Source organism: Geotrypetes seraphini, chromosome 2 (assembly GCF_902459505.1).
Source record: "Geotrypetes seraphini chromosome 2, aGeoSer1.1, whole genome shotgun sequence".
Lineage (NCBI taxonomy): Eukaryota > Metazoa > Chordata > Amphibia > Gymnophiona > Dermophiidae > Geotrypetes > Geotrypetes seraphini.
The window spans coordinates 442,438,319-442,465,114 of NC_047085.1; the positions used below are offsets into that span (position 1 = coordinate 442,438,319).

The window sequence follows — 26,796 nt, forward strand, 5'->3', positions numbered from 1 at the left end:
CAAACATAAAATGGCCAGAATTTAACAAATTATACAAAAAATACAGCCATGCCTCCTGTGACCTCAACCATTGCCCCCCATATCTCCTTACCACCTCTAGTATAAAGTTCCGCACCATAATTCTACAATGGATCCAATTCACGCTCACAGAGGGCACATTCCCGGACAACCTCAGCGAAATTGTCATCACCCCAATCCAAAAAGACCCAAAGGCACCACAAAACCTCCCTTCCAACTATAGACCTATAGCCTCAATTCCGCTATATGTCAAAATAACAGAAGGCCTAGTAGCCAAACTCCTCACCAATTACATAGAGGACCACAACCTACTACACCCCATGCAATCAGGATTCAGAACAAATTTCAGCACAGAGACATTACGAGTCCAGATTTATTATCTGGCTAGCTATCCAGATGATGGACTATATATCACTCGTTGGATGGTCAATTGGTTAAGTCTTCTTTTTGAATGGTTCTTCCTGTTGCTTTAGGTTCCTCCTGGGACCCTTCCAGTCTTTGGTCTCCTTCAGTCATTCTGTGGACCACAATCATAAGGTTTGTGCACACAGGTGTCTTAAGTAGCCTGGTGGGTGGGCTAGTGAACCATAGAGAGGAGGACCCAGGCCCATAAGCCACTCTAACCACTACATTTAGATAGAACAAGTGAGCTCACCCAAACCCTACTATACTGCCATATAGGTGCCACCTGCAGGTATAAGTGCTATTGGGGTGGTACACTGGAGGGTATAGTAGTTTTGGGGGGAGGAGGTTTGAGAGGGCTCACTATAAATTATAAGGGGGTTATGATGATATATACAGCTGACACCCATTATGTGAAGTTCACAACAGTGCCCTTTAAGGTGTTCCATTGCTCTGTTGGGATGTCTATGTGGTCAGTCCATTACTATGCTGGCTCCACCTATGTCTAAATGGTCAGGATTAGGATGTTTTCAACCTGGATGTTTTTCTGATCAAAAATGGGGTATAAAGTTAGATGTCCTGGTGGCTAAGAAGTCTAAGTAAACAATTAAAAAATAAAAAAAAATATATATATATATATTTGGATGTCCAGCAGGGTGCCATTCAAAAATAGCCATTTTTGTTCCTCCAACTGGAAACATCCACGTTGGACTTGGACTTTTTTTTTTACAAAAATGACCCTCCACAGCTACAACACCACAATCTTCTAGAAGATAGAGGACTCCTCTATACTCCCAAAAGTAGATAGGGCTGAAATGTCTTTCTAAACAATTGACAGCAAAGGAACTTCACACCTGTGGTTTCCTTCAACAGCCAAACTATCCTGTATTGATTTGGCCCTATATATCCAGACATCTTAATTTACTACCCTTGGACCAAACAATGAAGAGGGATCTACGATACTGAATCTGATAAATATCTAGTGATAATTCTTTGAGGGAAAGTCTCCATATATACTGTATATGTGAGACTACTACTTTAAAAGAGGCTCATTATTCTGCATGGGAACACCAAAACAAATATCCTATGAGACTTGCTTGAGCTCAATCCCTGTGGTTTGTCATCAAACTCACAGTGCTCCCAAAGCCTATAGTGAGGTTAAAGGGAGGTTCCTCTGAGTAGTGTCCAACCATCAAGTGAAAGAACATCATGTGTTTCCCATGAAGGAGCATAGCTAGAATACTGCAAATTGAAACGTGTGCTCAGTAGCCCAATCGTATATCTAAGACTACTTTCTAAGGAAGAGAAGTATCCAACAAAATAGTAATGTCCATCACCTTCAAACCTGACCCAACTATGACTTATAATGGGAGAGAGGGCCAGAGCAAGGAAGGCCCTCTCATAAGTACATCTAGCCAGCCTCTAAACTTTGACTGCAAAGCTCTGTATGGAAGCCCTCAAGAAGTACAGTCAAAACACTGTGGCCCTCTCCTGAACTTACCTGGCCTAGATGATATGGAGGAGTCAACCAAAAGAGCTTCTAACAACACTTACTTCCATGGTGCAAGTTTCACCATCCAGGAGCTGTTAGATCTCACAAAGAAATGTTTTATACCTCTCTCCTGTGCATACTATTTATTACCTGTAGTAAAGTTACCTAAACCCTATTCATAGGACACTAGATTCAGCACAGGAGAATTTGAGTCATTGCATATAGCTGTCTGGAACGAGAGAGATTATAAAGAAAGGAAGATTGCTGACACTGAGATTCAAATCTTCCAACCACGGAGGTCCTTCAGTACTGTAAAACTGTGGTTTTACAGGAAAAGGGCTGCCCCCCTAGGTGCCCCAATATCTTAACCTTTACTCCACCAGGGAGAGATTACCTTGATCTTGGCTACCTTAAGTTAAAAATCATGCGACCCTGCCGGAGACCTCATCTACAACCAATAGATACAGTATGTATGTACTGTATATGTGCAGAAGTCCTTGGAATTGAAAGATCAATAGCCTCCCAAGAAAACAGGAACTTCTATAGACTATTGACTCTTGTAACTCACCTAGAGATGAAGCCTTCAAAAATAAGGGCCACTAGATGTGCTCTTTCCCAACCAACCCCTTGTAATAGAGAGGTTAGGGAATACAGAAGAGCATGTGGAAGGGCCACAGTAACCATGTAGCAGGCAGACCCCCAAATGTGTCCCAATCAGTTAATGCCTCCCTAATAGAGGTTCTCTCATTTCTTTATTTTCCCCCTATCTGACATGAACCAACCGCCAACCAGTGTCTCTTGGGTTGAAGGGTACCTGTCCTCATGGAGGCGCTATGACTCCTTGAGGGAGCTTAGAAGCATCTTGAGAACTCCATGTTCTGGCAGTGATCAGGACTAGAGACAAATTTGTCCCCATCCCTGCAGGAACTCAATTTTCTCCATCCAGTCACCATGAGTTTTGTCGCTGTCTCTGTCCCTGCCCCATTCCTGTAAGCTCTGCCTTAACTGCAGAAGCCTCAAACACTTATGGTTTTAAAGTGTTTGAGGCTTGTGCAGATGAGGATGAAGTTTGCAGGAATGGCTCAGGGACAGGAAAAGAACTTGTGGGGATGGGATGGGAAAATGAGTTCCCGTGGAGATAGGGGAAAATTTGTCCTCATGTCATTCTTTAATCACCTTCCAGACAAGTTGATGTATACCCCGCTCAATCTCCTATCTTTAGTCCCCCTGTCATGTGATTCTTGCTTCATGGTTGTATACAACACGGAAATGCATAGAGACACAAAAGAGCTCACCCAGGGGAGAAGACAAGGCCCCACCACAAGACACCTAGGTTTTCTATTGTAAGCTTATACAGCATTTTACTACTAAAAAAAACCTGATTGGTATCAATTACTTCTATTTGCCTAAGGACAGATATTCTTAAACCTATTTTGGAAACCTCCCTTTTTCACGATATCCACAAAGATTTAACATGAGATAAATCTGTATACATTGGAGAGCCAGTATATGCAAAACAATTTTGGGAAACAGTAGAATATAAAATGCCCTTCAGGAAAGAAGGTACTGCACAGTATAGGAGACAATCTATTTACAGCTATCTGAAAAAGATATGGATTCAATCCAAACTGGTTTCTTCAAAATGAGATTTACATTTGCATTTTCATTTTCATTACATGCTGAGGAGAAAGTCTGTTTTGGAAAATGGTTTTGTAACCTACATAGGTCATAATTTCTGCAGAATTGTGAAGGCTTTATTGCAATGTAGCCAATAAGTCACATAAATTTAAATGATTTCGTGCTTGCTAGTCACACTGATCTGTTCACTTGCAGTAGTGAGAATATTTCAAGGGCAGTTAGTTGTTACCAAAGCTCAATACGGATATGGAAACGAAGAAATAGGAGATTTTACTTCTACTGTAATTCTGATTTTGTATATACTGTATTTTACCCTCACCAGGCAGATCGATTCCTGTTACCCTGAAAAATAAAAGCCTTTTTCATGTCTGAAGGCAATTTTAAAGCAAGACTAACCTAGTTCCAGACTCTATGGCAACATAAGCAAAAATATCAGTCCAATAATAACAAACCTCCCAGTATACACTTGCTATGAAATATCGTAGTATGCAAAAAAAAAAAAAAAAAAAGGAGGAAAAGCCTTAAATCCTACAGTGGCACTATCAGTGCTTGGCTGTCTTATGGAGGAGAGTGTGGTGTAGTGGTTAGAGCTACAGCCTCAGCACCCTGAGGCAGTGGGTTCAAATGTTGTGCTGCTGCTTGTGACCCTGAGCAAGTCACTTACTCTTCCACTGCCCCAGGTACATTTGATAGATTGTGAGCCGGCTGGGACAGACTGGGAAAATACTTCAAGTGCCTGTATGTAAACAACTTTGAGTGCGGTTGTAAAACTACAAAGGGTTAAAAATTTTATTCTTGAAGTTCCCATTCCATTAACTGACAGAATAATTATGTTTGGAACTTCTATAATGAATAAGAACCCTCTTAGAAAAAACATAAGGACAAACTCCTTTGGATAGTGACGGGTGTGGCTCTACAAATGATAACTGGAAACTGGAAGCAACGTGATAGGTTAAATTTTCCATTTTGGTGGGAAACGCTATGGAGCTCATAATCGAAAGAGAAAAACGTCCAAAAACCGGCCTAAGTCAGCACTTGGACGAACATTGTCCAAATACGTCCAAGTGCCAATAATAAAAACGGGTTTTGGATGTATTTCTAAACAGCCTAGGCTTTCATAGTGTCGCTGTACGACCAAAGCTAAATGGGGCGTTTCAGGAGGAGTGTCGAGGGCAGGAGTTGGGCAGGACGTGGGCCGGCTTAGACTTAGTTGTACAGCATGTATAACCGAAAGTTATACAGCCCAGGATGGATGGAACTTGGACATTGTGACTTAGACCATTTAAAACATGGTCTAAGTCACAAAAACCAACCTAAAGTCACCAGAAAAGCACTGCAAACACATAAAACAGAACCCCCCCCCCCACACCCTACCCCAGTGATCACCGACACCCCCCCATAAAAATCGTAATCACACCTTTAAAATTCAGCCTCCAGACCATCATCACCTGGCCGCCTGGCATAGGAAAGCCTAGTCATCCAGCACAGAGGCGGCTTAAGCCCTTGGGGGTGGGTTAGGAACTCATGGAGAGGAGGACCCATGCCCATAAGCCCCTGTAATCACTGCATTGATACTTAGACATGTGCACTCCCCTATACATTCCCAAAACCCTTTTTTACTGGTATATAAGTGGCTCCTGCAGCCTTAAGGGCTATTAGGGTGGTAGATAAGTGGGTCTAGGGGATTCTGGAGGTGGTTCGGGGGGGGCTTACCATGACCTATAAGGGAGCTGTAGTGAGGAGAAGACATGGCACCCTATTTGTGAAGTTCACAGCAGTGCCCTGTAAGGTGCCATGTCTGAGTGTTCAGTCCATCACTTTGCAGACCCCTCCCACGTCCAACAGGGCTTGTTCTAGGCGTTTTTCACTTGGATGAAAAGTTGGACGAAAATGTGGTATAAAGATGGATGATTTAGTGACTTGGACGATCAGATCGGCAGGACGTTTAATTAGACGATTTTCGAAAGAAAAAAAATTTTGGACGGATTTTTCGAAAATGTGTCCTAGGTTGTTTTTTGCTTTGGACGACTTGCGACTTAGATGAAAATGGACTTAGATGTTCCTTTCGATTATGCCCCTCCACGTACATAATATAGATTTGAAAAAATTCTAGCAGAACATAAGGATGTTACCCAGGAATTTAAAGAAATCTGGGGTCCATTAGATGATTTTGTAACACACGTTCAAGGTAACTGAAGTTGTCATAAATTAATCTATTTTACCAGATCTGATATTAAAAGCTAAATACACTTCCAATAAAGGGAGGGATTATTCTAATATATATTTGTTATATATAAGTGCTTTTATGAGATTAGTTTATTGTATTTGATTGCACTGTTTGTATGTTTTACAAAATCAATAAATAAAATAATAAATAAAATTTTGCATTTGATTTTCCAACATTTAAGGTGGATCAGTGACATTATCTTATTTTTTAAATCTACCATTTCAAAATCTGGAGAAATTAAATAGTATGATAAAAGGCATTCCTAAAAGTAGTGAAATATTTTATTTCTTTGTAAATTAACATAAATATCAATATATATAACAATAAAAAAATGTGGAGGAAAACTACAAAAAGATAGTACACAAGTCCCAATTCTTATCTTCTAATCAAGAGGAAAAGCCTCAGACCCACAATGGTACTATCAGTGTTCGGGTACCATATAATCAATCACCTTTTGTTTATCTTAGTTTAGGTTTCTTTTGGTTTTGCATTACAATATTTTTTGATGACTTTCAACGGTGATATATTTTTACGATGGGAATTTTTGGAAACGAGGGATTGTTTTTGTGTCATAAACAATAGCGAATAAACGATACAAATAATCATCGAGGGAACCTCGCAGCAGCCGTGGAACTCTGAACTATTCAACAGAAAAGATAAGTTTTATATTTATCTCTAAATACATTTTGATAAAGCAGTGAATTGAAATATTGTTGCAGGTCATTGATTGGCAACATAATAACTGTTATTATTAACATTGAAGCAACAACGGCTGTGCCGTGATCGTTCCTCATCATATTAGTCGTAATATTTCATGACATATGTTGGAGCACTGAGCACAGCATAAATTACATTAAGAGTATATGTTTGGCGTTTTATGAATTTTATGCATAAAAATAGTAAACTGCATTACCGTTTTGAAGCACCATATCATCAGCAGCACAAAATCCTCCTTGCAAAACAAAGAACTTACCTATATTAAAAATAATAACTTTATTCTTCTATACCGCCGTAGTGAAATGACTTCTAGGCGGTTCACATTGAAGAAGGCTGGACAATCAGCGAATTACAGAATGCAAGAAGTGAGGGTACAACTTATTAACACAAGAAATAGATAAAACGAAAATATGCATCTTAAGTATGGGTGCTCCTGAAGCATAGACAGGATTTTTGTTGAATACTGTACCCAGTCTGTGGCATTCCCTGATTCAGCAGTATCGAAATGACTGCAAAATGCTGGCTACTGTCAGGTGGACTGCTTTGAGGGACAGTATTTACGCTATAAGCACATAAAGATCATTTCTGTGCGTCAGTGATTGTTTTGAGTTTTGCACTGTTTGCAAGGAGGATTTTGTGCCGACGATTATAACATACCCGAGTAACTGATAGTGTCATTGTGGGGTCTGAGGTTTTTCCTCCTTTTTTTTATATACACACTACGATGTTTCATAGCATGTGCTTACTAGGAGTTTACTATTATTGGGTTATTTTTGGTCCCAGTCCCAGTAGGGGAATGTGTAGTGCAGTGGTTAAAACTACAGCCTCAGCACCCTGGAGTTGTGGGTTCAAACCCATGCTGCTATTTGTGACCCTGGGCAAGTCACTTAATCTCCCCCCCCTTCCCCCCCTATTGCCCCAGGTACATTAGATAGATTGTGAGCCCACCGGGACAGATAGGGAAAAATGCTTGAGTACCTGAATAAATGAATGTAAACCGTTCTGAGCTCCCTTGGGAGAATGGTATAGAAAATTTAAAAGAGTTGTATGGTAACAGAAACCCATGTATAGCCATAAGACAAAAATTAGCATGTAGAAACAGCACTTAGGCCCAGATTCTATAAACACCTTAGGTTAGGTGCCTAACTTAAATTTTTAATTGGCGTTATTAATTGAAAGCACCATTAAAATCAAAAAATTAATTAGCCGGTAAGGCCCAGATTGTATAAATGGCACTTCCCCCCCCCCCCCTTTTACAAAAGCGCAGCGCGGTTTTGCGCCGACTACAGTGGTAACAGCTCCGACAATCAGAAATTCAGCTGGCGCTAAAAACCGCACTATGCTTTTGTAAAATGGGGGAGGGGGGGGTTTAAAATTGAAAACGCCATTTAAAACCCACTGAAAAGTTTTAAAAATAAAAGGTAGGCACCTCCTGGTGCCTAAAAGCACTGGAATCGTGTCTATGGAGGCATTTTACGATGCCTAATGCCACTGTGGGCACTGGAAGCGGTTTTAGGATGCTGTAAAGCACCTCCATAGGTACGATTCATGTCAAAGGTAGATGCCAGAAATGCAGGCCTTGAAAACCCTGGCCTAGTTTGCCGGCACCTACCTTTGCCAAAGGTGCAAATCTAAAAACAAGAAGTATAATATAAGTAATGATTGTAACTTAGAAACTCACACCATTCTGTCACATCAAGAAAAAAATTCAGCTCATCACAAAATTCATAATAATGATACAGAGTCCATACAGGTAGTGGCCGGCGCTAAAAACCATGCTATGGTTTTCTAAAAGGGAGTGGGGGTAATTTATTTTCTGTTGTATCTGTATTATTCTAGGCAGATTACATAAAGAAAACAATGTCTGAAGAGTACATACTATTTATTTTATATAATTTAACCCCCCTTATACAAAAGCTTAGCGCGGTTTTTAGCGCCGGCCACAGCGTTAATAGCTCTGATTATCATACAATTTCTATGGGCATCCAAACTGTTACTGCCATGGCCGGTGCTAAAAACAACACTACGCTTTTAGAAAAGGGGGAGGTAATATGATGTCTTATATACCGCTAAATCTCCCAAAGGATTTGTGCGACTGACATGCAGTTGGCAGCCGCTTTTAAGGTGGTCACCAACAATAGCACCGTTTATAGAGTCTGGACCAAAGTGCTTAACTCAGCAGGCACCTACCACCTCACGGTAAACATCTATCCAAAGCACCTATCAGCAGCTACATGAAAAGTGGGCGTGGTTGGGGCAGAGTCTGGCCATGGATTGGGTTAGATGCTGACATATTAGGCCAAGAAAACCCTGGCTTAGAGTTAGCAGACATCCGGATTTACCCGGACACGTTCTTTTCACAGAGGACTGTCCAGGCATCCAGACGGCTTTTTCAAAACCCGGGTCCGGGTCCGGGTTTTGAAAAGCTTTGAGCTCGGGGCTGCATCCGGAGGGCATCTGTGCAGATACAACGCAGTGATGTCACACACACGCTTGCATGTGACATCATCGTGTCACACTCGTGCATGCTTGAGGGCCCTCCAAACGCAGCACCAAGCTCAAGGAGAAGAGGTTTGGGGGCGGGGCTGGGATGGAACAGGGCATAACTTGGGCGGAACAGAGCGGGGCTGGGTGGAACTGGGCAAGGCTGGGGGGTGGGGCCCTGGCTTAATATACCAGCGCCTATCATTACGATGCCTAACAGTGCCTAAGTTGATTTAGGTGCCGGTAGGCGCAACTCTACAAATGGTGCCTAAGTTTGATTGAGATGCAGTAGATGCGGTTTTTACCAATGTAGGTGCTATTTATAGAATCTGGCCCTTAATCCCCAGAATTCCATTGCAGTAAGGGGAAGGAGGATGGGACTTTTATACTGCCTTTTTGTGGTTATATAGTCAAAGAGGTTTACATATGTACAGGTACAATAGACTCTCTGTTAACCAGAACTCAAGCAACCAGCAAAAAGAAATCAAAGAAATACTGTAAATACTTTAAATAAAAATGAAAATAAAATAAATTTCTGGCTTAAATTTAAATGTAAACTTGGCATGCCACACCTGAGTACATCCACGCTTTGCCTACCACATGTCCGTTAGTATGTCTGGAACAGTGTATGGTATGACATACTCATAGTATGGGGTATAGTATTAATTAGGCCTATTTTTAATAGTAACTCTCAAGCAACCAGAAACTACATGTATCCGGAATCTACCAATCCCCATGGGTGACGGTTAACTGAGCGTCTACTGTACTTCTTTTGTATCTGGGGCAATGGAGGATTAAGTGATTTGTAGCCCCCAGAGGTGTCACAATGAAATACACCTTCTGAATTCATATTTTCTGATTGATTGTAATTGCACCACTGCATGTTCTATTTTTCTCTATTCCTCCTTATCACATCTTATCTCTTAATTAAAACTTGTCCATGTGACTTTGTAAAAAAAAGCTCTCTTGACAAAACTGATGAGATTATGGTGCCTATTTAATAAAATGCATTAAAAGCAAGCATTAGACATGCTATTGCATTGCATTTAGCATTAGGGAAATGCATTTTAAATGAAAATCATTTAAAATGACATGGAAATTGTCAATGAGATTCCCATATCGTTTCATGGTGTTTTCTGCTAAAATGCCAGGAAAATAGTCACATAATTTGAAGGGGGGGTTATGTTGGGAAAAAAATGTGTGTACTCCTTACATTTAAGACCTTAAAATAAACTCCCCATACTTTATGAACTGACTATTGATCCCCTAAACACCATCCAGATCACTCAGATCGCAATCCTAACATGTACTCACAATACTCTCTCTTTGCCACATAAACTACGATACAACCCCTTCTTCTATATTTTCAGTAACAGCTCCCTCACTCTGGAACTCTATTCCAACTTATATAAGAGAAGAAAACCAATTAAACCTCTTCAAATTAAAAATAAAAACCTTCCTATTCACTAACGCTTTTGAAATCTGAAACCTTTTCTTCTATGCTAGCACAGATTTAAAAAAAACAAAACTCAAAAATTAATTTTTCTTATACTGCTCAGACAAGATCTTCCCTCCCTTTTGTACTTCCCTTAAATGTCTTACTATTCTATATATTTTATGGTTTTCCCCCATATCCTTCTGTCTCCAATATGTTTGCAATGTGTTGTCCGTATAGTTTTGTATTATTAGTTTGTAATTCCTCTTTTTTTTTTACTATTATATATTCTGTACACCGCTTAGAAGTACAATAAGCAGTATAACAAATTTTAAATAAACTATAAACTTCTAGTTTAAAGTGTTCTTTCGTAGATTAGCCAGCCTGCCACCAATGATACTACTTCTCTTCTTTGATAGATGTATACCATCCCTGCTCAGAAGCCCTTGGAAAATCATCCCATGGTCATCATTTCACTGAGCACGCTCTCTTAGGTCTTATTAATATAATTATGCTCATTTTAAATAGTGGGACATGTGTATATATATATACACTAGTTTTTTAGCCAGTTACATTAACGGGTGCTAGAATAGATATGTAGACTTAGGCATTTCTTTCTTTCTTTCTTTCTGTATGTCTGTCTTTCTCTCTCTCTCCCTGTCTCCTGTCTGTCTTTCTTTCTTTCTGTCTCTCCCTCCTGTCTGTCTGTCTTTCTTTCTATCTTTCTTTCTCTCTCTCTCTCTCTCCCCGTCTGTCTTTCTTTCTGTCTTTCTCCCTGCCCCCTACCTCTCTGTCTTTCTTTCTGTCTCTCTCCCTGCTTGCTGTCTGTCTTTCTTTCTGTTTTTCTTTCTGTCTCTCCACCCTGTCCAGAAGCACCCCTTTCCTGCTCCCTCTGTCCAGCAGTAGCCCTTCTCCTTTCCTTTTACCTCCTCCTTGTCCAGCAGTACCCCTTCCCTGCTCCCCCTGTCCAGCATCTGCTAGCCTGGGCAGCCTCGGGGCTTTTGCTATGCCGGCCCGCCTCACATTATCGAAGTGGGCCGGCCTAGCAAATGCCTCATGGCTGCTTGATAAAACTGCAACTGCAGCTGTTGCCACTGCTGGTCCAGGGATGAGAAGAAGAGGTGTCCCGTCAGTGGCAGAATAGTCAGAAGGCAGGAAGTCAGCCGCCATCAGAGATCGGGGCAGAAGGCAGGAAATCAGCTGAGACAGGCACTGCGCATGTGCAGCATGGCACCACGGATCACGGAGGCATGGAGATTGAAGTGCGCATGCACGCTAAGGGTTTTATTATAGCAGATAGTATCTTTTCCCTCTTCTTTATCTTTATAGGTAAATGTAAGTAATTATTTCTTTCATTGGTACTCTAGTTAGATTGTGAACCCGTTGGGACAGAGAGGGAAATTCAAAGTACCTGATTAGATTTTTGGCCATTATTTAAGTCAATTTAATTGTTTTGTAAACCGCTTCAAATCCTTTGGGAGATTTAGCAGTATATAAGACACCACATTACCTCCCCCTTTTCTAAAAGCGTAGTGTTGTTTTTAGCGCCGGCCATGGCAGTAACAGTTTGGATGCCCATAGAAATTGTATGATAATCAGAGCTATTACCGCTGTGGCCGGCGCTAAAAACCGCGCTAAGCTTTTGTAAAAGGGGGGTTAAATTAAATAAAATAAATAGTATGTACTCTTCAGACATTGTTTTCTTTATGTAATCTGCCTAGAATAATACAGATACAACAGAAAATAAATTACCCCCACCCCCCTTTTAGAAAACCATAGCATGGTTTTTAGCGCCGGCCACTACCTGTATGGACTCTGTATCATTATTATGAATTTTGTGATGAGCTGAATTTTTTTCTTGATGTAACAGAATGGTGTGAGTTTATAAGTTACAATCATTACTTATATTAGACTTCTTGTTAAATATTTTTCAGCCAATCACAATTCTGGATGAGCAGCATGCTATGCGTGTGGGAAAACGCCGGTAAAGGGGGAGGAGGAGCTGTGCTCAGAAGAAAACTCACTAGCACAGCTCTTCCTGCCTGCCTGCCTGTCAACAACAAAAAAAAAGCAGCCTCTACTTCCCCTGCCTGAACCAGCAAGCAGGGAGAGCAGGGGCTGCTTTATTTAATGGGTGCAGCTGTTGTATGTACACAGCACACACACCAAGCCACCCCCCCCAACAGTCTCCCAATAGCCCCCCACCATAACATGGTGGTCTAGTGGACCATTTCCCCCTCTGACCCCCCCAGAACCCACTGGCAGCATGTTCCCCCAAAACAGTCCCAAACAGCCCCCCACCACATCAAGCCTGATGGTCTAGTGAGGCATCCTCCCCCGATCCCACCATCCTTTTCTTAGAAATCCAGGAGGGATGCTTTTTCCCTACGTCCAGCAGGCCCGCCTCTTGAAAAGGGCGGGCCTTCCAATTCCCAGCGAATTCTGGGATGCATCAGGGAGGGCCTAAGGCCCTAATTGACTGAGGCGCCTAAGACCCTTCCTATGAAAATGACCACGGTGAGCCGTTTTAATAATCGGGCGGTAAAATACGTGCATTTAACAAAGGTTTAGCATTATCATTAAATGTACGGTGACTTTAGAGAATCCGGCTCAGTCAATGTCATAAGAGCCAGCACTGTGCAAGATGAGCACCTCCCAATACTGAGTCCGTTCATTTATTGTGTTCAGGGAGGGGTATTGGGTTTGGTATCCCCAATCACTTTGAAATATTGACACCTATGGTCCAAGCAGTGGATGGAGGAATTGGGGTATGCTAAGTAGCAAAGCACGGTATTAAATTTTGATTAAACGCAAATCAGGATTTCTAAGCGTTTTACATATTATATTGAAAAGAGGGAAAAGAAATTAACAAATATCCACTTAACAATACTTGGCTGACAAAAGCAATAGGACTCCTTTTACTAAGGGGTGCTAGCGTTTTTAGCACGCGCTGCATTGTTGCGCACGCTAACCCCACGCTACGCGCTAAGAACTAACGCCAGCTCAATGCTGGCATTAGCGTCTAGTGTGCGCGGCAATGCAGCGCACGCTAAGCATGCGCTAAAACCACTAGTGCAGCTTAGTAAAAGGAGCCCTTAGTTTTCAAAACCAACAAAAAGTGCAAAACAATCTAAACACAAATAATAATAATCAGATAAGCACTTATAACAATCAGTATCAATACAAAAATAAAACTCCCTCTCCCCTCCAACATTTTCCATCAGAGAATAATACCAAACAACAGATATACCCCCTCCCCTCCCCTGGATGTGTGGAAGCTAAAACAACGGGAAATAAAGATAAAGGACAACTATAACAACTCTACAAAAGACGTCAACGGACCCCAAACTAATTTGAATATCTTCGTATGCCCTAGCATGTCAACATTCATTTTCACATACTTATAACTTAAGCATAAATTCGCCCACCAAAAAGTAAAACTAAGGCAATCTCAATTTTTCCAGTTACAAGTAATCATTTGCATGGCTATCCCGATCATAATAAGGAAAAGTCAACATTTATATCTATCCAATGAGGGTTTAAGATGCAATATCATCCCATATATGACTACACGCCTCCCTCCATATTCACTGTGATAGGGATTAACAGACCCGTGAATACAGAAAAACCACAAATAACCTTTTCATATGTTATTCGCTGTTTTCTATTAAAAATCATTGTGAATATGGTGAAACCGCAAATAGCATGGTGGGAGACCTGGCCTGTTCCAGAAGCAGAGGCAAAACACAGTGAAGAAAGTGCTGGGAATCAGCGATTTTCTCTGTAAATGCTTGGAATCAGCGATTTCTCTATGCAAGCTGACATAATTTTGGGGGGAAGGAGCCAACAAGCTAAAAACCGCAAATAATCGAAACCGCGATTGCTGAAACCACAAATACGGAGGGAGAAGTGTACCTCATATTGATAGTAAAGAATACAAAAAAGGTAAACCACAATAGGGAAAGCAATTAGGATTATCGAGCAACTCTGGCTATGTTCTAGATCTATTTAGGAGTCATATGCATCCTGGAAAAGGTAGGTCTTTAAATTTCCATTAAATTTTGCTAAGTTTTTCTCCGATCTGATTTACTGAGGTACGGAGTTCTGTATCGTAGGAGCTGAAACTGCAAAAGAAGTAGCCCGACATGAGCCAATAATTTTCAATGATGGTATATGAAAAAGATACTGTGAGGTGGATCGTAGGACTCATGTAGGTTCGTGCGGGATAAGAAGTTTATAAATAAAAAACGGTTCTTTAGTGACTAAAGATTTAAAGGAAAAAAGTGCTATTTTATAAATGATACGGTGTGAGATTGGTAGCCAATGAGCAGATTTTAACAGAGTAGTGACATGATCAAATTTTTTTCTTATTTGCAATAATTTTTATGGCAGTGTTTTGTATCAATTGTAACTGACAAATGTCTTTTTAATAAATACCCTTGTACAGTGCATGATAATAATCAAGTTTGGAAATGATAAGGGAATGATCTAGGAATGAATTAACTGTTAGTGTGGCTGTGCACTAACAGTGCATGCTAATTCCTGCATTAAGGTCCTGATTTAACAAATGGCGCCTGTCAGAAGGTGCCTAGATTGGCGTGCCTACTGTGTTATGCGCCCAACTTAATTTTTTTTAATTGGCGCAGTAATCAAAAATGCCATTAAAAACTGATTTTAAAACAGTTTAGAAAAATGTATTTTCGGATAGGCACCTAACTCGGTAGGCACCATGTAGGTGTCTACACTGAGTAGCCTAGCCGGGCCTACCTGAAAAGTGGGCATAGTTAGGAAAAGGAGTTTGAGGATGGATTGCCTTAGGCACTGGTAGACATCAATGTTAGGCGCTGGTAAATTTGGCCAAGAACTCCCTGGCCTCATATACCAGCATCTAACATTATGACATCTACCAACACCTAAGCTGAGTTTGGCGCCACTAGGCACAATTCTACAAATGACGCCTAACTTTGAGTGACATGTGGTAGGCTCAATACTAAGCCTAACTTTGAGTGACATGTGGTAGGCCCTGTTTTTCTAGACGCTTACCAATTTAGGTGTAGTTTATAGAATCAGGCCCTAACTGCTTAACATACTAGCAGAAGAGCCCTTTCTTTTCTACATAAGCGTAACCATATGAAACTTTTCCACTTACAAAACAGAATTCATCTGATGTCACTAACAGCTATTGACTCTCCTGGAGAAATAAATACTATATTAGAATCTGATATTTCATTAACATATGAAGCCATTATATGTGGTACTATGTTACACGTTAAACCTCCCCTCGATAAATATAAAAGTCGTCTCTTCCTGATCTTTACTGGAATAGCTGTTCAATTGATCACAAAAAATTGGAAAAATTATGATAGATTAAACTATACATTTTGGTGGACAAATGTATGTAATACATACAAATATGAGAAAATGAATGCTGAATGTTTGGGATACAGTGCTTTATTTAACAAAATATGGAGTCCATTGGCTTTATTTGGTGATTCACATTAAGAGTTTTTGTTGTTCTAAGATTTTATCATTACACATCCGGGAGGGGGGGAGGTAATTGGAAAAAAATATATATTAAATTTTCATTTTAATTGTAATAAAGTTACTTGGTATTATCATTATTTGATAGAAGGGTGGGTGGGTAAAGTAATGTTTTTTTTATTAATTGTATGAAATGGTGTATTCTATGAAAAATTGTTCTGTACTGTATTCTGCAGTTTATAAAATAATAAAATTTAAAAAAAAAGAATTCATCAGATGTCACTAACAGCTATTGACTCTCCTGGAGAATTAAATGAAGACCTCCACAAAATTGTTTTCAAGAACACAAACGTAAATGACCAGTTACAGTTCTGAGAATGTAGTGATTTGGCACATAGCCTATGTTATCGTTCTTCTCTCTTCTTTTCATTTATAGACATCTCGTGATTTGGCCTGCTTCATTCAGTTTGACAATGTAAACGTCTATTATGGTACTCAGTACAGAGTGAAATACAAGGCTCCAACCGATCACTGCTTTGTCTTAAAGGTAGGTAGGATGAATGGCTAATTCAACTGTTTTAGCAATGTTTAAAGCAGTGATCCAGACACAATGCTCCATGTAGTGGCTTGGTTTGGAAACATCTACTATCTGTGACAGGAATCTTCCATTAGAATAGCCTTACTGGGTCAGACCAATGGTCCATCAAGCCCAGTAGCCACAAGGAACTAGCTTCTTTTTTAAGAAGGGAGATCCACACCACAATAAGTTCAAGACAAGCCTACTCTTCATTTTATAGTATACTGATTACTTTATACCAATCTCTGATACAATGGGCAAGTTTCTTTCACTCTGGAATCCACAAACTTGAGCACTGGATAAGAAGTCCAAGAATAGTTTGGAATCTGGACCCAGGCCAGGAACATGGAAGCACTGGCATAGGTAGCAGGGAACATGGCTGCTAGAATCCAGAGCACTGATGAGGAAGCATGGAAAGCACAGACAGCACAAATAATGACCCAGACAGTGCTAGTCCAGCCCAATAGGGCAGATATCCCTCAGCCTTTGGGACTGGCCCCAACAAGGCCAATCAGACAGGATGCAAAAGACAAGAAACAAGAGGGCATACCCATTCCACAAAGAAATATAAGGGATCAGAGCATAGCGCCTCCCAAAGGTAAGTAGGTTAATGGTTAGCACAACAGAAGTGAATCCAAGCTTTGTGCAGCTCCTACAACTATTATGTCTGGCAGGATAATAATAATAATTTGTTTTCATATATATCGCCCAACCGGAGATTCCGGGCAGTTCACAGCAAGAGAACTGAGACATATCAGTGAAGACACAAAATACAGTAGAATTCACTGGAATACAATACAGTGAAATACAATATGATGCAGTACAATGTAATATAATGTGAAATCATCGCATAAATTTACCAAACAAATAGGTTTTTATCGATTTTCTGAACTCAAGGTAAGATTAGGATTGGGCAATTAGAGGACACAGCCAAGAGTTCATTTTCCCCGCTTGATAATATACCAGCTCCCACCCAACCCCCAATATTCAGCTGACAATAGTCAGCAGTTTTAAAAATGCTGACTGTCACCGGCTGAATTAGCCACCAATATTCAGTGCCATGACATGATCAGGCACTGGCTCTAACTATTGGGGGCTAATGTAGCAAAGCAGACTGCCAGATCTTATGTAGACCTGGCTGATATTCAGCTGGGACCCACATAAGAGAGCTATACGGGACCCATCTCAACACTGGCCGAGACCCACATAACTTTTGGATTGGATTAGATTTATTACACTTGGTATACCGCTAAGACTAATGTATTAAGTGGTTTACAATACAACTATAATCACAGACAGCAATTACACACAAAAATTGAAAAAGCTTCTTCATATCCAGCCATGTGCCCCAAATCAAGGATTTTCAGATCCTTAATATTGTTGAAATAAGATTGATTTCAATTATTTAGGAAAAGCAAAGTAAGACAAACCATCATAGAAACCATTTAACAATGAATTCCAAAGAGCTAAACCAATATAAGAAAAGCTCTCTTTCTAGTTAATTCCAGTTTGATTTCTCTTGGACCAGGCAGCCTAAATTGATCTCTTTGTGATGATCACAAAAATCTCCCAGATGAGTATTTGGATAATTTCTTACACAGGGTCCGAAAGATGTTGTGCTGTCAAAACCAAACAGAGCAATTTAGGGCTCCTGTTACTAAGATGCGTTAGTAATAATAATAATAATAACTTTATTCTTATATACCGCCAACAATCTTGCGACTTCTAGGCGGTTTACAATGAAGAGAAACTGTACTGACAGCGAATTACAGAGTATAGCATTGAACATCTAGTGATAGTAACAGGAGAGTTACAGGGTCTGTGTATTACACGGTTTCACAATGAGTAGCATTATACAGTTGACGATATTCAGAGCATAAGTAGGAGAAGAGAAAGGAGATTGCGCTTTGAGTTACAAGACTGCGAAGGTGAAAAAGATAACATAAGATGAGAAGTAAGTTGTTAACTTGGTACATTTGAACGAAGGACGGGCACCAGTGGGAAAAACTGGTAACAATTAAAGATAGAAATTTTGGCAGAAGAGGGTAGACGGACTCCTTGGGATGGGAGGAGGCTCCGATTTTAGGGGAGAAGTCTGGTTAGGTTATAAATTTCTTAAACAAGGTGGTTTTTAGTTCTTTCCTAAAGATACTATATGATTCTCTGGCGGCATCAGTAAAGTAGCCTGTCCAAGTTTGCAGTCTACCTGCTTGGAATTTGAATGTTCTATCAAAGAAGGTGCGATATCTACAGCCTATGATATTTGGGTAGGTAAAGAGGTTACAGTTTCTGGTAGGCCTAATAGAGGAGTGGAATTTGAAGTGAGGTAGTAGGTAGCTGGGGGCCAGTCCCCAGATTAGTTTATAGCAGAGGCAGGAGAATTTGAATAGAATTCGTGCTTCAATTGGTAACCAATGAAGGAGTTTGTAGAATGGACTAACATGATCGCTCTTCTTTAGTCCGAATATTAGACGGATGGCCGTATTTTGAACTATTCTCAGTTTTCTCACATTTTTTTTAGATATTCCCAAGTAGACAATGTTACAGTAGTCCAGGGTGGATAAAATCAGTGATTGTACCAATATTCTGAAGGATAGCGGGTCGAAGTATTTTTTTATGGTTTTCAGTTTCCAAAGGATGAAGAAGCATTTTTTAGTCACCGAGTTTATGTGCTCGGTCAGGGTCAGGTGGGTATCCAGGGTGACTCCCAGTATTTTTATGGTTTTTAGTATTGGGTGATCATGGCCGTTTACATATATTGTAGTTGCGGAGATTTTCTCGTTTGGGCTAGCAAGGAAAATCTTTGTCTTTTCTGAGTTTAATTTCAGTTTGAAGTTTAAAGTCCATTTTTCTATTTCAAGCATGATGGAGGAGATATGTTTTGAGTTGGTTGAGTTTGTTATTTGTATTATTTATTATTTATTGTATTATTTTATTGTATTTATTTATTGTATTTATTTATTTATTTATGTATTGTATTTATTTATTGTATTATTTTATTGTATTTATTTATTGTATTATTTATTTGTTATTTGTATTATTATTGCATTTGTTATTGGTATTAGTATGGAGATGTCGTCTGCGTATATATAATAAGTTAGGTTAAGCTTTTGTAAAAGGTGGCCTAGAGAAGAGATGTATATATTGAACAAGGTGGGAGATAGGGGGGATCCTTATGGGACTCCCAAGGGGCTTTTCCAGGGTTCAGAGTAATTTCCTTCATGGACCACTTGATAAGATCATTTGGTTAGGAAACCTTGGAACCAGGTCCACACTCTTCCTGATATTCCCATTTCGTCGAGGCACCTAAGCATAGTTTCGTGGTCCACGAGATTGAAGGCACTGCTGAAGTCTAACTGTAGGATCAAGGCACTGGAACCTTGATTGAAAAGGTCATATAGGTGGTTAAGGAGAGAGCCTAGGACTGTCTCGGTACTGAATCCTTTTCTGAATCCAGATTGGTGGTCATTTAGGAGAGAGTACTTATCTAAGTGATTTACTAATTCCAAGTTGACCAGCCCTTCCAGCATTTTGGTGAAAAAGGGGGTGCTCGCTATGGGTCTGTAGTTGGACGCCAGTGTGAGCGAGATCTTCTGGTCTTTGGGTATGGGTGTGATTAGGATGTGTCCCAAGGGCATTAACGCGCGGAATAGCGCGCGCTGAATTGCCGTGTGCACTAAATCTTAATGCAAGCATTGAGCTGGGGTTGGTTCTAGCCACGTAGCGCGTGGTGTAGCATGTGGTAATATCCTGCGTGCGCTAAAAACGCTAGCACACCTTAGTAAAAGGAGCCCTTAAACTCAATAATGTTTGGTAACAGGCAACCAGTTCAATTTAAATAAGACTGGAGCAGTGGTGTAGTAAGGGTGAGGGATGCCCGGAGCGGTAGCACCCCTCCCCCACCACGTGCGCAACCCCTTCCCTTTCCCTAGGCATAGATCCCGGAAGTGATGTCAGAGAGAGTGCCAAACAGGTATGGGGAAGGCAAGGGGCACATGCGGCAAGGATAGGAGTGGGCAGTGAGCGGGCAGGTGGGTGGGGAGTGAGCGGGCGAGTGGGGGAGCGGAGGAAGGGTGCCACCGCACTCCCCGTATCGCCGCCTTACTATGCCACTGGACTGGAATAATATGATCTTTTCATTGCGCACATGTCAAAAGCCTAGCAGCTGTATTTTGGATCAGCTGTAAACAATGCAAGTTGACCTTACTTGATCCCAAAAGCAAAGTATTACATTAATCTACACAGCTAGTAATGAAAGCATGGATCAATTTAGTGAGATTCTCCATTGTCAAAAATGGCTTTAACTGCCACAGTAATCTTAAATGAAAAAAGTACGATTTTACAACATGACTTATTTGAACTTTATAGCTCAAGTCTGAATCATCGTTGTGAATGGAGCAGCAACGGATTGCCATCTAGCTCTCATACCATTCTCAGATCTGAAAGGCTACGTGAAATCCACATGGCTGTGGACTTTTCTGCATTTATAATTAAATGATTCTCAACAAGCCAATTGCACAACTGATCCAATTTAGCATTAAGATCAGAAACCAGTAATTCATGATTTTTTTTCCAATGAATTGGATATCGTCTGCAAAGATGTTAAAATTAGTATCCCTCTTATCATTCTAGGATTTAAGGGTAAGTTAGATGTACATCTCCTTATGAGTGGCATGAAGTGACATGGGTAGGGGTAGGCTAGATGCATTTCTCTTTATGAGAAGCTTGGAGCGATATGGGGACCAAAACTATGCCAGGGTACACCTGGTAGGGCCTCCGCATGTGCAGATCGCCGGACTTGATGGACCTAGGGTCTGTTCTGGAGATGGCGCTTCTTATGTTCTTATGTTCCCATGTTTTCAACAGTTTTGCTAGGGGTACCGAGTACATATTAAAAAGAATTGGGAATAATAATGACCCCTGAGGTACTCTTGATCCAACAGACCCCTTAGATGACAATTCACTCTTCCAAAATACTGAACATGAGTGATTAGAAAAATAAGAACACTGTAGAATTTAGACCCATTTCATTGAATCTCTGCAACAATTTCAAAAACAAGACTGTGTCAAAGGCTGCTGTCAGGTCAAGTTGTACCTGTATGATGTCCAAACCAGACTCAGCTTTACACAGAATTTTATCTGTCTTTTCTAACAGTAATGATTCCATGTTGATTACTCCTGTAACCCAATTGCTGAGCGTAAAGAATCTTATTTTCCTCTAAGAAATCAACAAGCTGTCCCAGAGCTGCTTTTTCCACTTTCTTCACTAATAATGACAGATTAGAAATGGGTCTAAAACCTGTGTATTCATTACAATCAGAGTTATTCTTTTGTTATAGATTATTCTTTTGTTTTAAGCCTGCACAATTCCCTTACAGAGCTCCCTCCTTCCTTCCTCCCAGCCCGCCACGATGATCTCCCTCCCTCTCTTTGGGCGATCCAACACCCAACCTCTATCCCCTCCCTCCCACAATACAGGTAGACCTCCTTTATACAGGGCCTACCTCAGGGATGTCAAAGTCCCTCCTCGAGGGCCGCAATCCAGTCAGGTTTTCAGGATTTTCCCAATGAATATGCATGAGATCTATTAGCATACAATGAAAACAGTGCATGTAAATAGATCTCATGCATATTCATTGGGGAAATCCTGAAAACCCGACTGGATTGTGGCCCTCGAGGAAGGACTTTGACACCCCTGGCCTACCTTATGTCCCTGATGGGAGTTATTAGGTGAAGATCGATGACCACTTGATCCTGCCCCTTGCGGACACTAGAAGAAAATGGCTGCTGTGATCTCTAGCAGCAGCTCATGGTACTTTTGGCGAATTTTTCAAGTGACATTTCCCTACCATGTTCATCACCCTCTGAGGTGTGAGCCCTTTACCTATACTCATTCAATCACATAATGTTAAGATTTTTTTATGCTGATAATATTTTATTAATTTTTCCTACTACCTATACAGCACTGTTTGAAATCCCTGGCACAATGGCTCTACCAACACTAGTTGGCCTTGAATCCAGATCAAACCGTGGCCTATTGGATTACAGGTTTACTTCCTCAACCACAGGCTATCCACTACTTTTTGACCTCCCCATTAATCCAGTTCGTTGTTTTAGATACCGGGGGATTTGTATTGATTCAGAATTGATTTTTGCTGATCAGATTGCTGCTGTGGTATGATCTGGCTTTTTTTTTTCTATTTGTAAATTTTCTTATATGCTCAGTTTCTTAGATTTTTCCACTTTTCACGCTCTCATTCACACATTCTGAACTATCGTAACTCAGTCTCTGGGGGCATTTCTAAGGGACCCTTTTACTATGTTGCAGTAAGCACTAATACTAAAAGGCACTACTGCAGGGTACACTCGAGCGTCCTGTGGTAATTTTGTGTTTGGTGCAAGCTATCCATATGCTAAGAAAATGAAAATATTTTTTTAGCGCTAGGGGTGGGTCTGGGAGTGGAGAGTAGGCATGTCCAGTGCTAATTAGTTAGGACTACTACATCACCAAGTGAACAACTAATCAATTAGTGTTTGGTTAGCATGGGGGCCCTTACCGCCTAGAAAATAGGTGTTAGTAAGGGCTCATGCACTAACGACCATGTGCTAATTGGGAAAGTTGTGCATAGCCATATTGTGACCGCATTAAAAGTTGCATCTGTGCACAGGAAGGCCCCATGCTGGGGCTACCGCAGGCCACTTTTTAGCACAGCCCCTAAACCTCATCTTAAGCATCTACAAACTTTGCAAAATATTGTGGCAAGACTTTTATGGCAGGCCACAGATACAATCATCTTTCACCGTTGTTCCAGCATCTACATTGTAGCCATCAAACAGTTAGCTGCAATGCTCTTCAATCGAGGCCATACATTGGAGGCCACTGATCTAAGGGATTGAGAGCGTATGGAAGGAACAGTTAAGGATGACAAATAAGACGGGATCCCTAAAGGATAAGCCTTATGTTTGAGACAAGATTTTAAATGAAATGCGGAAATGAACAGGAAGCCAATGTAGATGCTGGAACAACATGGCTATGCACTACTTTCCCAATTAGCACATAGCCATTTCTATGTGTAGATTACATTACATTACATTACATTACAGATTTCTATTCCGCCATTACCTTTCGGTTCAAAGCGGATTACAAAAAGAGTTATGGAAGAAGGGTTACAACGTTAGATCAGAGAAGGTTTCCAAGAGAGGGAAAAGTAGGATCTGGGGTTAGGGAGGGGATGGTAAGAGGGGGGTTAAGCTTTATCATGGTATTAAGCTTTATTAAGGGATTTCTTGAAGAGTATAGATTCTAACTGTTTGGCTTTTGCCTGATCCCAAGCGGCCCATTATGAGTCAATGAGACATTCTGCTTTTTAATTTTTGAGCCTGGATTTATTCAAGCTGAGTAGTTTTGCAAAAAAAAAAAAATTCAAAGTTTTATTAAAGACATATTTTCACTGGTTCTTTTGAAACTTGAATCCTGGGTCAACTGATCTGATCAGGTGCCTGTTTTATTCAGTTTGGAATATTATGATCACTTTGGGCTCCTTTTACAAAGCTGCAGTAGCAATTTGCCTGCGGCAAATGCGCTGAAGCCCATAAGAATTCAGTGGGCTTCGGTACATTTGTCGTGGGGGAACCCCTATCGTGGCTTTGTAAAAGAAACCCTTTGTGTGATTGATCCTTTCCCTCTTTCAAGCTTTGGTATTCTTGTTCACAATTTTATATTTTATATGTAAACCTCTTTGAACTGCTCATCAATCAAGGCCATATGTCAAGTCTGTAGGGTAATATGTAGAAATAAAACAAAAACATAAAAGGAAAAAATAATATCTTTTTTACCCCCCCCCCCACCCCTCTTTTACAAAGCCACATCAGGCTTTTTATCAGCAGCTGCGGCAATATTAGCTCTGATGCTCATAGAATTCCTATGAACATCACAGCTAACACCACCATGGCCAGCGATAAAAAGGCCTAACGGTTTTGTTAGGCGAGGGGAGTTAGACAGGGGTGTCCGCTATCTCCTTTACTGTTTGATATTGTTCTGAAACCCTTACTTTTGGCTATTCAGCAGGCAGAGGAGATACGAGGTATTCCTTATGCAGGTCGGGAATATAAGGTCTCTGCGTATACAGGTGATATTTTAATTCATTTGAGGAATCCTGAGTTGGCCATTCCACATTTACTGGAGTTGGTAGATAGATTTGGAAAATTCTCTGGTTATAAAATAAATTGGAGTACATCAGAGGTTCTTCCATTAAATGTGCATTGTATAAAAGGATTATTTGATGCGTTTCCTTTTATCTGGAAGGAGAATGGTATAAAATATTTAGGGATTTGGATAAAAAGTACTTTGGAAGAAACGATGAAAGTAAATGAAAAATCCTTACTGTTAAAAGGTCACGGAAATGTGTGAGCAATGGAACCCTTTACATTTGTCTTGGTGGGGGAGAGTTCAAACGCTCAAAATGATGATTTTGCCTGTAGTTTGCTACCAAATGGGTATGTTGCCAGTTTATTTTCAAAGGTCCTTTTACAAAAAGCTAAATAGTGTTCTGACAAAATTTATTTGGCTTGGGAAAAATGCAAGAATTGCTTTAGTATCTTTGCAAAAAACAATTGTGGAGGGTGGGGTAAATTTTCAAAATTTTTATAGGTATATATATTACGTCAAGGTATGTATTGGATCCTCCCTGAGCTCTTGGAACATCAGCCGGATTGGTTATATCTTGAATGGAAAATTATGTCCCCTATGCGATTATCTCATGTACTAAGTATCAGATTACCTAGATATGCTAAGGACAACATAATTTTATTGGACACTTGGAAAACAATTAAATTTATTGACAAACTTACAGATGTTCCTATAATGAAATCTACTTTGCAGTCCTTATGGTTAAACTCTAAGATTCAAATAGGCAGTGCTGGGATCGCCTGGAAGAATTGGATGCAGACAGGTATTTGGACATTAGATGATGTTATGTCTAATGGAAAACTGCTTGATTTTTCATAGCTGCAACAATCATTTGGCATTTTAAAATCTCAACAATATAGGTGGTTGCAGTTGAAGCAGGCTATTCAGAGTGGGTTCCCTGAATGGAAAAATTAAAAAACTTATTTTAGCTTGCAGATCCTTTGCTACCAGACAGATCTAGTAGGGCATGAGGCCGCCCAGTGGTATAAATTGATTTCTGAATTTTTAAATAAAAAAAACAAAAAATAGTCTTAGAGATATTTGGAGCATCAAGATAAAACAGTATATTTCTGTATCTCGTTGGCCACAAATTTGGACTTGGAGGTTGAAATGTACAGCGTTAGCATTTATGAGACAAACATGGCTATTTTTATTACATAGGATTTTTTTGGACCCCAATTCGATTACAAAAAATAGACAATTCTAAATCTAATAGATGCTAGCATTGTCATATTAATATAGGGACTTTGGATCATCTGTTATATTTTTGTCCATTGATACTTGGTTTCTGGAAATCAATTTGGGGACAAATTAATCTCATTCTTGAATCATCTATCCCCTTGTCATATGAGGCAATAATATGTGGTACGCTACTTCATGTTAAACCCACATTAGATAAATATAAAAGTCGTCTTTTATTGATCTTGGCAGGAATAGGGGTTCAACTGATTACCCTTAATTGGAAAAACCATGATAGGATTAATTTTACTTTTTGGTGAGTAACTGTGTGTACTACTTATAAGTATGAAAGGATGATGGCGGAACGTCGGGAAAATAATAAGTCCTTTAATGATATATGGAGTCCATTGACTAATTTTATTGCAGTATAATTAAGATTATGTTTCTTCATTCTATTTCTATTAGAGTCCTTGCACATCCAGGGAGGGTGGGGGAGAGGGGAAATGTATTTTAAGGATTTAAATTATTTCATTATAATATTGAAACCATATCATATGTTGTATTATTATTTTAATAATTAAGATAAGAAGGGGAGAAAATGATTGTTTAATGTAATATTTGTATAATTAATAGTGTGTTTTCAGGCAGTTTGTATGATTTTTTTATTTGTATTACACTATCAAAGTTTAAAAATAAAAAAAAAATTACAAAGCCTAACGGTAAACATAGTACTACAAAGCATGGCTAATATAGTATGGCACGACTTGGTAAAAATGGCAACATGAAACCAGATTAAAACTGTGGCTTCACATCTTGCTGTAATATGTGATGTTTATATATGTAGGTTTGTAAAAAGTAGAAGCTGCTGAGTTTGTGCCTTTCATTTTGTCCATGTGTATTTTCTAAAATGGGTGTTCCTGCTGTACATGACAGCATAAAACAGAGAAAAGGTGGGGAA

At 40.0% G+C, this 26,796-nt stretch overlaps 1 protein-coding gene across 4 annotated transcripts in view; it reads left to right on the forward strand.

Moving 5' to 3' along the window:
- Positions 1-26,796, forward strand: part of APBB1IP (amyloid beta precursor protein binding family B member 1 interacting protein) — a 267,594-nt gene that overhangs the window by 197,891 nt on the left and 42,907 nt on the right. For 3 of the 4 annotated variants that reach the window (XM_033931405.1, XM_033931404.1, XM_033931406.1), the window contains exon 10: positions 16,331-16,441. The exons of the other annotated variant lie outside the window; for it this stretch is intronic. In XM_033931405.1, the coding sequence (XP_033787296.1) occupies positions 16,331-16,441 (111 nt within the window). The remainder of the gene's footprint in view (positions 1-16,330; positions 16,442-26,796) is intronic. 4 annotated transcript variants of the gene reach the window in all.